Source organism: Palaemon carinicauda, chromosome 1, assembly GCF_036898095.1.
Source record: "Palaemon carinicauda isolate YSFRI2023 chromosome 1, ASM3689809v2, whole genome shotgun sequence".
Lineage (NCBI taxonomy): Eukaryota > Metazoa > Arthropoda > Malacostraca > Decapoda > Palaemonidae > Palaemon > Palaemon carinicauda.
This window is the reverse complement of record NC_090725.1, coordinates 252,989,500-253,005,259: the sequence shown is the minus strand read 5'-3', so window position 1 is coordinate 253,005,259 and position 15,760 is coordinate 252,989,500. Positions and strand designations below refer to the sequence as shown.

General features: G+C 39.4%; 1 protein-coding gene across 4 annotated transcripts in view; it reads left to right on the top strand.

Moving 5' to 3' along the window:
- The window catches only part of bchs (WD repeat and FYVE domain containing 3 bchs), a 748,678-nt gene that overhangs the window by 406,034 nt on the left and 326,884 nt on the right, over window positions 1–15,760 (top strand). For all 4 annotated transcript variants that reach the window (XM_068389148.1, XM_068389155.1, XM_068389143.1 and 1 more), the window contains 2 exons: window positions 13,221–13,413; window positions 14,243–14,410. In XM_068389148.1, the coding sequence (XP_068245249.1) occupies window positions 13,221–13,413; window positions 14,243–14,410 (361 nt within the window). The remainder of the gene's footprint in view (window positions 1–13,220; window positions 13,414–14,242; window positions 14,411–15,760) is intronic.

The window sequence follows — 15,760 nt, the reverse complement described above, 5'->3', positions numbered from 1 at the left end:
TAAGAGACAGACATGAAAATTGAGAATCCATGAATACTTGCTGCACTAGGTTGGGTCAATTCATAAACCTACCAACTCACTGATCATTACCTACCTGCAGTTGACTAACACACTAGATAATCCATTGTACTGCACTACCTTCTTTTCATGTGCTTTCTCTCATGATAGTTAAGTTCTTACTGTTTTCCAGATGTAATAGTACATTATTAACCCAACTTTAATACAAGGTAAAACAACTCATGAACCAAAAATCATCACCATCACTCATAAAACTTGTCACCACCACACCTTGCTTCATACAAGTTTCAACAAAACACTTGTTTGTATCTAACAGCACTCAATGATACTGTACTGTAAAAAATAGTTACTAGTAGTTGATGATTGAAATGCATCCGAAATTGAAAACAAAAGTCAAAAATGCTTTAATGAAGCACAGTTAGTCATGATTTCTTTAGAATGGATAATGTCTGCTTAAATTTGTCAGTCTGAGCTAATGAAGTTGAATGACATGTTTTAAAGTTTTATTTATAGTAAAAACTGTAAATACACTCTTCATAGTTTTTCCAACGAATGTATGAATATTTATCCTACCACAAGTGAAAAAGATAAGATAAACCCTCTCTCTCTCTCTCTCTCTCTCTCTCTCTCTCTCTCTCTCTCTCTCTCTCTCTCTCTCTCTCTCTCTCTCTCTCTCTCTCTCTCTCTCAGTAAAAATCCTTGTTATATATATATGTGTGTATATATATATATATATATATATATATATATATATATATATATATATATACATATATATATATATATATATATATATATATACATATATATATATATATATATATATATATATATATATATATATACATACATATATATATATATATATATATATATATATATATATATATATATACATATATATATATATATATATATATATATATATATATATATATATATATATATATATATATATATATATATATAAATGTATTATATACATATATATAATATATATATAAAATATTTATATAATCTATGTACTGTATATATATATATATATATATATGTGTGTGTGTGTGTATGTATGTATGTATGTATGTATGTATATATGTTAAAAAAGGTCGAGAGCACCACAAAACAATTCCACACTAACAAGTCCAAAAAGAAGGATGATGTTCAGATGGCGTTCGCGTCGTGGCGTGGGTGGCGTGGCGCTGGTGGTTGGCTAGGGCCTTTGTATCGGCCCATCCCTTTGACGAAGGAATTAACTAAATGGAAGACAACCTGTGAATAGTGGATTTCACGCGCCTTTGCTTTATATACGACACCCAAAAGGTGCTAGCGCGAGGGTTGTAACCTCAGCATTCCATGCTTTTATCTTTCTCTGGTATAATTGGAAGGTTTTATCAGAAAAGGTATATAAGAAGGACTCTTTTCACCGGCCGCCACAGGTCGACCCAGAAATATATATATATATATATATATATATATATATATATATATATATATATATATATATATATATATATATATATATATTATACATATATGTGTAGATATATATATATATATATATATATATATATATATATATATATATATATATATATATATATAATTTCAAGTAGAGTGGAATGGCATTTTGAGAGATTGTTTGCATTGGAATTGGTCAAAATTGTATGAAGGGGCAGAACCTGTTGTTCTCTTGAATGAAAATCTGTTCGACAATTGATAGGCTCATCTATTCTCACGTGTTAAAATACGAGGTGAGGAACAACACCTGGTTGAATGATGATTTTAGATGCGCCTATTTGGCGAAACATGATGCATATTTTTGGAAAGGTAAAAAATCAGATTTGACTTAGAATAGTGCCGATGTATCCCTGGGTGTTGTAAGAGGCGACTAAAAGGGACGGGACGAGTTGACTGGGAACCCCCTCTCCTGTAATTTTAATTGTGGGAGATATCAAGGAAGAGGGGCAGGAGGGGGGGTAGTGACTACTCCCCGCACTTTAGTTTTGGGTGTCTGAATGTGCGTGGATGTAGTACGATCAAGAGTAAAAGATGTGAGATTGGAAGTATGTTTAGGGATAGAAGGATGGATATATTGGCCTTGTGTGAGACAAAGATAAAAGGCAAGGTGAAGTGACTGGTAGAGTGTCTAGGATTGAAAGGGGAAGAGCAAGATAGGGTGTGGCTTTATTGCTGAGAGAATGGGTGACAAGTAAAGTAGTGGAATTAAAAGAAGTATCAACTAGGTTAATGTGGGTAATGGTTAGGTTGGGTAGGGAATGTTGGGCTTTTGTTAGTGTGTATGGGTCAAGTTGTGAGAAAAGTGAAGAGCAGAATGAATTCTGGAATGAATTAACTAGGTGTGTAGAAGAAATTATGTAGTTGTGATGGGTTACATAAATGCTAGAGTGGGTATTTGAGAGGTAGAAGATATCATTGGTAAGTATGGAGTACCAGGGGGAAATGAGAGTATTGAGAGACTGGTAGATATGTGTGTTGAATAAGATTTGGTGATAAGTTGTAGTTTTAAATATTTAACTTAGCCGGTGAATATATAATAGCTGCAACTCTGTTGCTCAACAGACACATACAATAAAAACTCGCCAGCGATCGCTATACAGGTTGCGGGTGTGCCCACCAGCGCCAACTGTCGGCCAGATACCACTCTCGATGTAAACAAAGACTCAATTTCTTCTCTGTCGACGTGTCGACAAGACGTACTTTTACTCGCTGTAGAACCTGGAGTTTTTCCCATCATATTTGGTGAAGTACTTTAATTTGGTTTGAGCTTTCGCAGTGCAGGTGTTTTATCTTCATCTTTAATCTTGAACTCGTTTTTGGATAGATTTAATTTTTTGATGACAAAGAGAGTATGGACTTTCTTTGACTTTTAAATGGCCGACCCTTCCCTTAGACGGAAGTGTGTTTAGGCTTTTAGCAATTATCTTATCACGTTATAAATTAATTATAGATTTTCCTCTATATATTTTATATCTCACCGCCTTTATTAGGCCTCTTCGTTTAACTTTCCATTTATAATAAACATAAAAATAAATTTTAATGATTTGTTTATATGCGACCTTCCTGAGAGTAGGCGGTCCTAACTTGGAAACTGAAGTTAAACGACGTTGAGCCCTTTCAATCGTAAATAGCTTTTAAAGAGCCTATGATTTAAAACTTTTTAAATGAATATTTTTTTTAATAGATATTTTATGAAAGATTTTCTTTGAATAGTCTTCGTACTGTTTCAAAGATGAACTAACGTTTAGTTTATTTATGCTACGCAGTTTGCGCTCTATCGTTACGATAGAGAGAGAGAGTATCACGGTTTCACTTTGCAGAAAGAGTAAATAGATTCTGACGTTTTGTTCATTCTTCTTTCAAAGCTTAAATGTTTTAAATTATATTTTAAAGGAACTTTTTAATTGAAAAACCTTTCAGTTTTTTTCCTTTGGTCAAATAACATGTTTTTTTGACGAAACGTAAGTGGGCTCTTCTCTTAGGTGCGTAATCAAGAGAGAGAGAGAGAGAGAGAGAGATAGAGACGGAGGGAGAGAGAGGGGAGAAAACGTTCCGTTCAAGCGGGTAACGTTGTTCTCGAGTTACTGTCGTCCCTAGTCTCTGTACGGGGAGAAAGGATAAAACGTTTTTAGTTTTTTATTCTCGTCCCCAGGCAATGTACGGTGAGAGATTGAAAACGTAGTTTTGAATGAACTAGTGTTTAGTCTCTTCTCCAGCCACTGAATTTTTTATCTTAAAATATGTTTACTGTTTTTTGCTGGTATTAATGTGCTTGCATTATACGACTGATTTCGCTATTACTACCTTTTGATGAGGTTAGAATTGCGTGCTTCAGGTAGAAATCAGTAAAAGTTTCGATTTCAGTGAAATAAGTGCTAAACAGAAAATCGTAGTGATAAAGTGATATTGCGCAAAGTGTTATCAGTGTTGCGACCGAGGGTTCGTCTGTTCGTGCCTGTCGTTCGCCTAGTCCGGGACCTCTTGCAAGCTCCCAAGCCCAGGGGAGAAGTAATGTCGTACGACTTATGGGTTCGAGAGGCCTTGATCAGCGAACAGACGTTCCCTCTATGGTATCGGGTGTATCTTACCAAGATCACCCCTACCATAAGGCGAGAGAGACGTTTTTCTCCTCGTCATCCGAAGGCTTTTCGCATAAGAAACCTGAAACAAGGTTTCGAGGCCCTTAAGCGAAAGTCAGTCCTTTCAGGACAGGTCCAGCGTCCTGGTTGTAGCCATTAGGACAGCTCTGACCCTATGCAGTCATCGGAAGACTGCTCGCCGCCTAACAAAAGCATAACACAGACTCCGAGAGTCTTTTTGTTGGCAAGGTTTTGCGGTCACAGACGTTACCCTCGTCTCTTACCGCAACCTTTTCCGTTGATCCTAAATGGGTTGTACGGCAAGACATGCAGAATAAGCTTGCCTCCCTTATGGAAGACTATTCTGCCGATTAGTCCGTTGAGCCTAGCCGTTTATCTCATCGAGATCCTGGCTTTCAGCCAACCTAACGTTCCTTTGTGCGTCCTGTTGACGTTGGCGTAGCTAAGTCACGTCAGTCAGGTTGTTTAGAACCACACTCGATGCGGTCTCGTGTGGATTTTCAGCCACATTTGGACGTTAGGCCACTTGCTGATGCTCCTGTTGACGTTCAGGACGTTCGCTAACAATCGGAGTTGACTTGTTTTGACGCTGTGCGTCAACCTCCGCATTCTAGAGTTGTTTTGACTGCTCAGTCTAGGCGGTCAAAGCAGTCTCGAGTGGACGCTGTGCGTCCTCACGCACCTGTTGTTGTTGACAGTTCACAGACTGTCAAGCAGTTACATGACATTGCGTCCTGGTCTCTCGCACCTGTTGTTGTTGACAGTTCACAGACTGTCAAGCAGTTACATGACGTTGCGTCCTGGTCCGCTACTAATGCACCAGTGCGTGTGGACTCTGCTTGTAAAGCATTGCCACCACGGTAGGTCTCTCCCTTGCTTGAGACTCAGCTATTATCGGACAAGGTTCCTTTAGATGAGGAAGTTGCTGTTCCCCCTCCTACTGATATTCCCTTGAGGACTCTGTCAGACGGAGAGGAGCCTAAAGCTGCTTAGCCCTCTATGGACTTTAAATAAATCATGCTGATTTTTAAGGATCTTTGTCCGGATCTTTTTGTAACTGCTGCTCCTCGTTCGCCTAAACGTCAGAGCTTACACTAGGCCTAGCTACATCGAAGCCGTTGTTTTATAAGCTAGTGCTCTCTCGCTCTCCTAGAGAGCTTTACGTTTGCTAGGCGACTGGTTTATCACCAGGAGGAGTTTGGGGGATACAGCCTTTGCTTTCCCTTCTTTTAAACTGGCTTATAGAGCGAGAGTCTGATATGACACGAGAGAAGTTCTCGGCTTGGGAGTTCCTGCCTCTGCCCAGATAGACTTCTCAAATCTCGTAGACTCTCCCTGGCGCCTGGTCAGGAGACGCTCCAAGATTTTACAGGTCAACTTCACAGCTGTTTTCGAGCCTTTGAAGTTTTGCTGTACAATTATGTCATGCATAAACAAGGCTTTCAGGGATGGCTCCAATGATCTGACAGCCACGTTCTCTGCAGGGACAAGTCCCTCAGGGATGGCTCCATGATTTGGCAGCCATGTTCACTGCAGGAGTACGTAAGAGGCAAGTGCGCTCAATGTATTCATTGTCAAGACAAACTTCACGATGAAGTCTACCAGGCTGTCTTGACAGCATTTATGGAAGGCGACTGGATGGTCTCTCTCGACCTTCAGGAGGCATACTTCCACATTCCTATACACCCGGATTCCCAACCGTTTCTGAGGTTTGTTTACAGGAATGTGGGGTACCAGTTTCGAGCTATCGGAGATCAGAGCCTCCCTGTACTTGGACGACTGGCTTCTCAGAGCCTCTTCCAGTCATCGCTGTCTGAAGGATCTCAATTGGACTCTAGATCTGACCAAGGAATTGGGACTCCTAGTCAATTTGGAAAAGTCACAGCTGGTCCCATCCCAAACTATTCTGTATTTAGGGATGGAGATTCACAGTCAAGTTTTTCGGGCTTTTCCGTCGGCCCCCAGAATAGATCAAGCCCTGCTCTCCATCCAGAAGATGCTGAAGAAAGAACGCTGCTCAGTCAGGCTGTGGATGAGTCTGGTAGGGACGCTGTCATCCCTGGAGCTTTTTGTCTCGCTAGGAAGGCTACACCTCCGTCCTCTTCAATTCCATCTGGCTTTTCACTGGAAAAAGGACAAGACGCTAGAGGCGGTCTCGATCCCGATTTCCGAAAAGAAAAAGTCTTGTCTGACTTGGTGGAAGGACAATATCAGCCTACGAGAGGGTCTTCCCCTGGCAGTTCAGATACCCAACCACGTTCTCTTCTCGGACGCATCGGACTTTGGCTGGGGCGCGACGCTGGACGGTCGGGAATGCTCAGGTCTGTGGAACTCGAGTCAGAGGAGCATGCATATCAACAGCAAGGAGCTTTTGGCGGTTCATCTGGCCCATATAAGCTTCGAAAATCTCCTTCGAGGCAAGGTGGTGGAGGTAAACTCGGACAACACCACGGCCTTGGCGTACATTTCCTAACAGGGAGGTACCCACTCACTGACTTTTTATGAGATTGCAAGGGACCTGCTCATCTGGTCAAAAGATTGAGGCATCTCCCTAGTAACGAGGTTCATCCAGGGCGACTTGAACGTCCTAGCAGATTGTCTCAGTCGGAAAGGTCAAGTAATTCCAACCGAATGGACCCTCCACAAGGATGTGTGCAAGAGACTTGGGACGACTTGGAGTCAACCCACCATTGATCTCTTTGCAACCTCGCTGACCAAGAGGCTTCCAATCTATTGCTCTCCAGTCCCGGACCCAGCAGCAATACATATAGATGCCTTCCTCCTAGATTGGTCACATCTAGATCTTTACGCATTCCCACCATTCAAGATTGTCAACAAGGTACTGCAGAAATTCGCCTCTCACGAAGGGACAAGGTTGACGTTAGTTGCTCCCCTCTGGCCCGCGAGAGAATGGTTCACCGAGGTACTTCGATGGCTAGTAGACGTTCCCAGAAGTCTTCCTCTAAGAGTAGACCTTCTACGTCAACCACACGTAAGGAAGGTACACCAAAACCTCCACGCTCTTCGTCTGACTGCCTTCAGACTATCGAAAGACTCTCGAGAGCTAGAGGCTTTTCGAAGGAGGCAGCCAGTGCAATTGCTAGAGCAAGGAGAGCGTCTACCATTAGAGTCTACCAATCGAAGTGGGAAGTCTTCCAAGACTGGTGCAAGTCAGTTTCCGTATCCTCGACCAGTACCTCTGTAGCCCAAATAGCTGATTTTCTCTTATACCTGAGAAAAGTACGATCCCTTTCAGCTCCTACTATCAAGGGCTACAGAAGCATGTTGGCCTCGGTCTTCCGGCATAGAGGCTTAGATCTTTCCAACAATAAAGATCTGCAAGACCTCCTTAAGTCTTTCGAGACCTCTAAGGAGCGTCGTTTGGCCACTCCTGGGTGGAATTTAGACGTGGTCCTAAGATTCCTCATGTCAGACAGGTTTGAGCCTTTACAGTCAGCCTCCCTGAAAGATTTCACTCTTAAGACTCTTTTCCTGGTATGCTTAGCCTCGGCTAAAAGAGTCAGTGAGCTTCATGCCTTCAGCAAGAACATCGGGTTTTCGTCAGAAAAAGCTACTTGTTCTCTGCAACTTGGTTTCCTAGCCAAAAATGAGCTACCTTCTCGTCCTTGGCCTAAATCTTTCGATATTCCTAGCTTATCGGAGATCGTAGGCAATGAACTAGAAAGAGTCTTATGCCCTGTTAGAGCTCTTAAGTTCTACTTAGCTCGTACTAAACCTTTACGAGGCCAATCTGAAACGTTATGGTGTTCGGTTAAGAAACCATCCTTGCCTATGTCAAAGAATGCTTTGTCATATTTTATCAGATTGTTAATACGAGAAGCTCATTCACACTTGAGTGAGGAAGACCGATCTTTGCTTAAGGTTAAGACGCACGAGGTTAGAGCTGTAGCAACTTCCGTGGCCTTTAAGCAAAATAGATCTCTGCAAAGTATCATGGACGCAACCTATTGGAGAAGCAAGTCAGTGTTTGCGTCATTTTACTTGAAAGATGTCCAGTCTCTTTACGAGAACTGCTACACACTGGGACCATTCGTAGCAGCGAGTGCAGTAGTGGGTGAGGGCTCTACCACTACAATTCCCTAATTCCATACCCTTTTAATCTGTCTCTTGAAATGTTTTAATGTTGTTTTTATGTGTTGTCCGGAAGGCTAAGAAGCCTTTCGCATCCTGGTTGATTTGGCGGGTGGTCAAAGTCATTTCTTGAGAGCGCCCAGATTAGGGGTTTGATGAGGTCCTGTTGTATGGGTTGCAGCCCTTGATACTTCAGCTCCTGGGGGTCTGTCAGCATCCTAAGAGGATCGCTGGGCTCCGTAAGGAAGACGTACTTACAAGGCAGAGTAATCGTCTAAGTCGACTTCCTTACCAGGTACCTATTTATTTTGGTTTTGTTATATTGATAACTGCCAAAATGAAATAAAAAACTCTTAGCTTATACGATGTAAACATATTTAACTCTGGTCTCTACCCACCTCCTTGGGTGTGAATCAGCTATTATATATTCACCGGCTAAGTTAAATATTTAAAAATGATATTTTAATTATAAAATAAATTTTTGAATATACTTACCCGGTGAATATATAAATTAAACGACCCTCCCTTCCTCCCCAATAGAGACGCAGTGGGATGAGAAGAAATTGAGTCTTTGTTTACATCGAGAGTGGTATCTGGCCGACAGTTGTGGCGCTGGTGGGCACACCCGCAACCTGTATAGCGATCGCTGGCGAGTTTTTATTGTATGTGTCTGTCGAGCAACAGAGTTGCAGCTATTATATATTCACCGGGTAAGTATATTCAAAAATTTATCTTATAATTAAAATATAATTTTTTTCAAAAAGAAAGATATTAACTTTACATGAGTATGAGTGGCAAATGGAAGAGCGGTAGAAAGGGCATTAATGGATTGTGTTAATAACAAGAAGGATGTTTGGAAGATTGAAAGATGTGGTGCACGTGTTAAGGGGTATGGCTAACGGTATGTCTGATAATTTTTGGTTGAAAGAAAATAAGTTGTAGCACAAGAGTGGGAAAATAGAGTGGGGGTTTCTGAAAGGGAGGTAGTGAAGGTTGAAGATTTTTTTTTTGGGGGGGAAACGAAGTAAAAAATTAATATCAAGAAATGTTGGAAGTGGCATATGACAAGGTAAAAGTGAGAGAAGCTGGTAATCTAGAGGAGTGGAAGTTAGTAAAAGAAAATTTTGTTGGGATTGCATGTGATGTGTGTGAAAAGGCGATTGTTGGAGGAAGTATAAGGAAGGGTAGTGAATGGTGGAATGAAAAATTGAAGATGGAAGTGGAAGAGAATAAAAGGGCATTTGAAGAATGGCTGCAGAGTAATTGTATAGATTAGTATGAAGGATATAGAGAGAGAAATGTGGAAGTAAAACGTATGGTTGCCAAGGCAAAGAAGGCAGCTGTTTGGAGAGAATGAGAAGTTTTTGAAAGAAGTAAAGAAGGGTGGTTTGAGAATTGAAGAGACAATGAAAGAGGAAACTGAAAGGTTGTTGAACGGAGAGGTGGCAAGGAAAAGGTGGGCTGAATATTTTGAAAGGTTACTGAATGTTGAGGATTATAAGGAGGAAGATATAATTGTTGTTGCAGGTATTGAGGTGCCAGTGATGGGAGACGAGAATGAGAGAGAGAGAGATTACAAGAGAGGAAGTGAGGAGAGCACTAGATGAAACGAGAGTAGGAAAAGCACCTGGTATGGATGGTGTGAGCACGGAGATGTTAAAAGAAAGGGGTGTGACTCTACTTGAATGGTTGGTGAGATTCTTTAATATATGTTTTATGTTGTCAATGGTACCAGTGGACTGGGTGTGTGTGTGTATTGATTTGCTATACAAAGGTAAAGATGTGCATGAGTGTTGTAATTCAAAGGATATTAGTATGTTGTGTGGTTGGAAAAGTGTATGGTAGATTGCTAATTATTAGGATTAAGGATAAAACAGAGGATGCAATCTTAGAAATACAGGGTGGTTTTAGAAGAGGTAGGGGATATATGAATTCAATTTTTGCAGTTAGGCAGATATGTGAGAAATATTTAGTAAAAGGCAAGAAGGTGTATGATGTGTTTATGTATCGGAAGAAAGCTTATAATAAAGTCGATGAGGTGAAGTGGAAGGTGATGAGCTTATATGGAATTGTTGGAAGGTTGTTGCAAATAGGGAAGAGTTTTTACATAGGCAGTAATGCATGCATTAGTAAAGGAAATGAAGTAAGCAAGGGGTTTCCAGTGAGAGTGGCTGAGACAAGGATGCGTGATGTTGCCATGGTTGTTCAATTTGTTTGTTGATGGAGTTGTGAGAGAGGTGAATGTTCAAATGCTTGGTCAAGGATTGAAACTGATAGACGAGAGTAATCATATGCGGGAGGTAAATAGTTTGTTTTTTGCGGGTGATGCTGTACTTAGCGTACTCAGAGAAGCTGTGTTGATTAGTGACAGTGTGTGGAAGGGCGTGTGGAAGAACGAAGTTGATAGTTAATGTGGGTAAGAGTTAGGTTATGAGATACAGACGGGTTGAATGTCATGTTGAATGGAGAGTTACTTGAGGAAGTAGATCAGTTTAAGTACTTGGGGTCTGTTGCTGCTGCAAATGGTGAAGTGGAAGCAGATGTTTGACAGAGTGAATGAAAGATGTAAAGTGTTGGGGGCAGTGAAGGGAGTGGTAAAGATTAGAGGCTTATGAATGGATGTAAAGAAAGTTCTGTATGAGAAAGTGATTGTACCAACTGTGATGTATGGATCAGAGTTGTGGGGAATGAAAGGGATAGAGAGACAGTGCTTGAATGTGTTTGAGATGAAGTGTCTGAGGAATATGGCTGGTATATCTTGATTAGATAGGGTTAAGAATGAAGAAGTGAGGGTGAGAACTGGTGAAAGAAATTATTTAGCAGCCAGAGTGGATATGAATGTGTTGAGGTGGTTTGGTCCTGTAGAGAGAATGGAAAATGGCTGTCTCATGAATAAGGTGATAAATGCTAGAGTTGATGGGAGAAGTACAAGAGGAAGGCCAAGGTTTGGGTGGATGGATAGAGTTAAGAAAGCTCTAGGTGATAGGAAGATAGATGTGAGAGAGGCAAAAGAGCGTGCTAAAATCAGAAATGAATGGCGAGGGATTGTGACACAGTTTTGGTAGGCCCTGCTGCTTCCTCCAGTAGCCTTGGTGGCTGCTGAGGTAGCAGCAGTAGGGGATTCAGTGTTATGAAGTTTCATTTGTGGTGGATAATGGGGAAGGGTGCCACAGGGCACCCTAGCAGTACCAACCAAACTCTGCTGAATCCCTTGTCTGGCTGGGAGGAGTGAAGAGAAGAAAAGTCTCCTCATGTTCTTTATTTTTTTATGTCAGCTATCCCTCAAAATTGGGAGAAGTGCCTTGGTAAATAGATATACAGTAGATAGATACTCAGCATACTGTAGAGTGGTTGCTGAGAGTGTTTATGCTTCAATTGAAAAGGAAGGCAATTTTGGCTGATATGTTTGACAGTGAGCAGAGTAGTAAGAAATTCAATCTTCCTCATTCCTGTTTTCTGGAGGCTACACTAACTTGTTTAGATTTTTGCTCCCGTAAAATTAAAATGCATTTACTGGACCTTGAGGCTTATGGAAGAGTAGACTCAAACGATATTTTTCCTTCATTTTTTATGAAGACAGCTGATCCTAAATTGTCTGCTCTTTTTTGTAAGTTAACAAGATGAGTTTCATTTTGCATTTAGAATATTGGTAATGTTACTCCATTGGATAAATATGTTTGCATGGCTCTATCCTTGCTGATTACCACCCAATTATTATAACTCCATTAATATATAGAATTTTTAAAAAAAAATTTAACAAAATGTCAAAAGTGGTACTGTATGCTGAAGGTAATCTTTTGCCTAATTAGCAGTTTGGCTTTTAAAAAAGCCTTGAAGCATCTGATCCTCGTCTTGCAATTTCCAGTGCTATACTGTTAAAAAATTCCTTCATTATGGTCAGAAAGTTTGAAATATTGGCCTTGAATAGGTGGTTTTTTGCTTAACATCTTTATTGAATATTTAGATTGCAGAGAGTAGTTGGTGATGGGCATCTTAGTAACTATAGAAATGTGATATATGGTGTTTTTCAGGAGCATTCTCTGCCAATTACTTTTCATACTACATACGCTTATTGGGTTTGGCCTAGAAATTAAGCTCATTGCGTATACGGATGATGCTACTTTTTTCGTCAATTCCATATCCAGAATGTAGACCCTACGTTCCTATGTTGCAGAATGCTGTAATTGAGATCTAGCTGAAATTAGTGCATGGTGCAAATTATGGGGCATGAAGTTGAAAAGTATGATTGAAGTAGGTCGAGGACACTGGCTTTTCAACGTCCAGATATTTGCATTGATGATTTCTATTTAACTATATACAACTCATTTAAAATTCTAGGTGTGATTTTTTATTGAAAATCTACTTTTGAGAAACACATTCGTTTTATTTCTTCTTCACTATCACAAAAAACTGTCTTATCGAAAAAGTCTTTTAAGATTTTTTGTGATCAGCTTATCATAAGGAAATCTTGTTTTTAGTATTGTTTGCCAATCTGGTCTTCAGCTGCTGACTCTCATCTTTATTTGTTGGATAGAAATTTACAGTTTATTAAATTTCATATTCCCGAACTGGATATTAATCTCTGGTACCATTGTTCAGTTAGTTCTTTATGCATGTTACAGAAGATTTAGTATAATTTAGATTGTCCATTGCATAAATAAACATCTTCACAAAAATTAAAGTTTGATGTGAAATAATCAGAAATGTTATTAGACTTCATGAACTCTGTTATGATATCTTGAGGTAAGTATTGCTAGCTGTGGTATGCATTTGCATGAAACACCTATTTATAAGTGTTATAGAAACCAATCTGTTATGAATAAAAAGGATGACACTGTTTTGTAGAGGTGTGGCTATGTGAACAAAATTCTTTGATACTTTTATAATAAAATTTTCTTTTTAATATCTATCCTAAAGAAGGTCTGTTTTGTTTGCCCTCATCATTATTTATGGTTTTTGCATTGTTGTAACATATCAAAATTTTATTTTTAGGAAAGAGCTTCCCGATTGGCTGCAGAGTTATCCAGTTACTCTTATTCAGTTCCTGAGATTCCTTTATCAACAAAATGGTGACTTCCTGCCAGTTTTCCTGTCGGGAGATGTTCTTGCAGCTTTAGCCTCTACTCTCTTTCCATACACTGGTTCCTCAGAACCACACAGTCTCACTTCTCCTGAAGAAGAAAAAGTAAGTACTGTACACTAAAAATAAGTAAAGTTTTCCTTAATTAGAATTGGTTAAAAAATTTATCCTATACCATTGAGGTGGCAGGCAGCCTGCGTGAACTTATTTTGGTCTCCCTTCAAATTGAAATATCCTTACTGTCATGATCAGTATACATTCCACTAAGTCTCTGATTTATTTCACCTGCTGATGTGTATACATTCCAAGTGGTATGATATTGTGTTAGATGTAGTGTTGAGTGAAATTTAAAGTTAGGGTAGAATGCTGAAGTTCACATCTTAGCCTTTTGTTTATTTTATACACACTGCATTTATTTTGGTCATACCTTAATGGATAATATTTTGAATACTATATATATATATATATATATATATATATATATATATATATATATATATATATATATATATATATATATATATATTGTCTATAAATGCCATTTATAGTGGTTTGTCATACTGTGTTGATTTTTCCATTTATTGGTTAATTATATGGATATGGTCAGTTGTTGTATACCCACTTCTAAAACCTGCTTACTCTCTTGATTGTTTAAAGTTTAGCTGTCTATTCAGCCATATATGATCTTCGTAAATATTTTCAAACTTATTGGGCAGTAATTTTTCAGGTCTTTTGTGTCTCCCTTTTTGTGAATTAGTATAATGATAAACTTTTTTTTCTAAGCTCTAGGTATAGAGCATTCCTATAGACATTTTGAGTAAAGCTCAGCCAGTTTTACTACTATAAAACCTCCTCCATCTAGTATCAAATTAATTGTTAGACCATCTTCTCCGCTGCATTGCCTCTTTTCATACCCTTTAATCATTGTTGACAGTTTATTACTGGAGAAGACGTGGTCATTGTGAAGTGTGAAACAGATGGCAGCCTTACAAATCATCCAGCTAAGAAACAGGTGATGGACTTCTTGAAGAACTTGGTTGTTGACTCCTTATCTTTGCCACCTGCTAGCAAGGGACCAAATACAATAGACCTGTTGTTGGAAGTAAGTTCTGTAACTGTTATATGATAAGATTTTATGTCTTCCAACCATTTACTAAAACCTTTATGCCCATTATGATATAGAAGTTGATTTACTAGGTCATGGAAATTTAGATTGGTACGTAGAAGGCACAAAAGGAAAATTCAATAAATACTTGACTCTTTTTGTGGTCATGTTTTTCACTTCTCAAGTTCAACTAATTTCATCTCTATTCTTAATATATATTGTTATTCTGTCAGATTTTTGTTTTTGTGATTTCTATTGTACTGTATAATATTATAGTTATAAGGCATTAAATTTTTCAATTTTGATATGTTGATTGGTTCTGTGTATGTTTGTTTTTTCTGTAACTTTAGTCTATTATAAGAACCAAATAGAATTGTAATTGTTCCATCACACAAACCTTTGTCCTTTATGTGGGATAGAACATTAGTGAAGCTAAAGCATATAGAAATTAAACTTTTGTAACGAGGAGTGGCTGGTAGTTATCAGCGTACTGAACACTCGTTTTCATTTCAGCCGTTAATGAGAACATACGCTCTGGCACTGGCTTGAGTTCTTGGCATTTTATTACGTTTTTCCAGCATTTTTGCTTGTGTACGGTTAAGGAAACTCTACTTTAAAAGTTTCTTTAAAGTAACTTTTGGATAAATAACTTGAAATGAGAATGATCTCCAGTGCCTTATGACTGAGACAGTCTTTAGAGACATGCTTACTCGATTGTCCTCCCCCCTTACTAGTTCAGAAGATGATGATATTGGTATTACAAGTTACCTTCGCAAGAGATGTTTCCTTTGGTTGAAGTGAGCGTTTGCGAGCAATACATCTCCGAACACTCAGTGGTGGGCTTTGAAGCAGTGTTTATTGATGAACTTCACACTGTCCCATGGATCGCACACTGAGGGAAAAGGCACACGTTATCTGGGATGCGTACATTCCTGAGCACACTCTCTGTACCATCCTTAATGCTTGCATATCTTCCGCACACCTTCCCTCTGGGATGCGCGCTGCCTTTATTTGAGGTGGATCTCAGTGCTGGGGAGCAACGTGTCTGCCAACATGCACTCACAGACTCGCTCACATATCTCAGTGCATGCATGGACCAACTGACCTATCCACACCTCTCTTGAGCATACACACATGCCCTACCCTCCACACATGGTTGACAGGTATGTGCTTATTTTGTACAGTAAGAGGTTGGGAACAGCTAAGTTACCACGCATGCACTACCCAGACGTGCTTCACCTCCTAGCACCACCCAGACGCACCTTGCACTTTATTCGCAACCCTGACACACCTCACCGCTTCACTTGCAACCCAAACAGGCCTCAACCTTTCGTGCGGGTGCTCGCT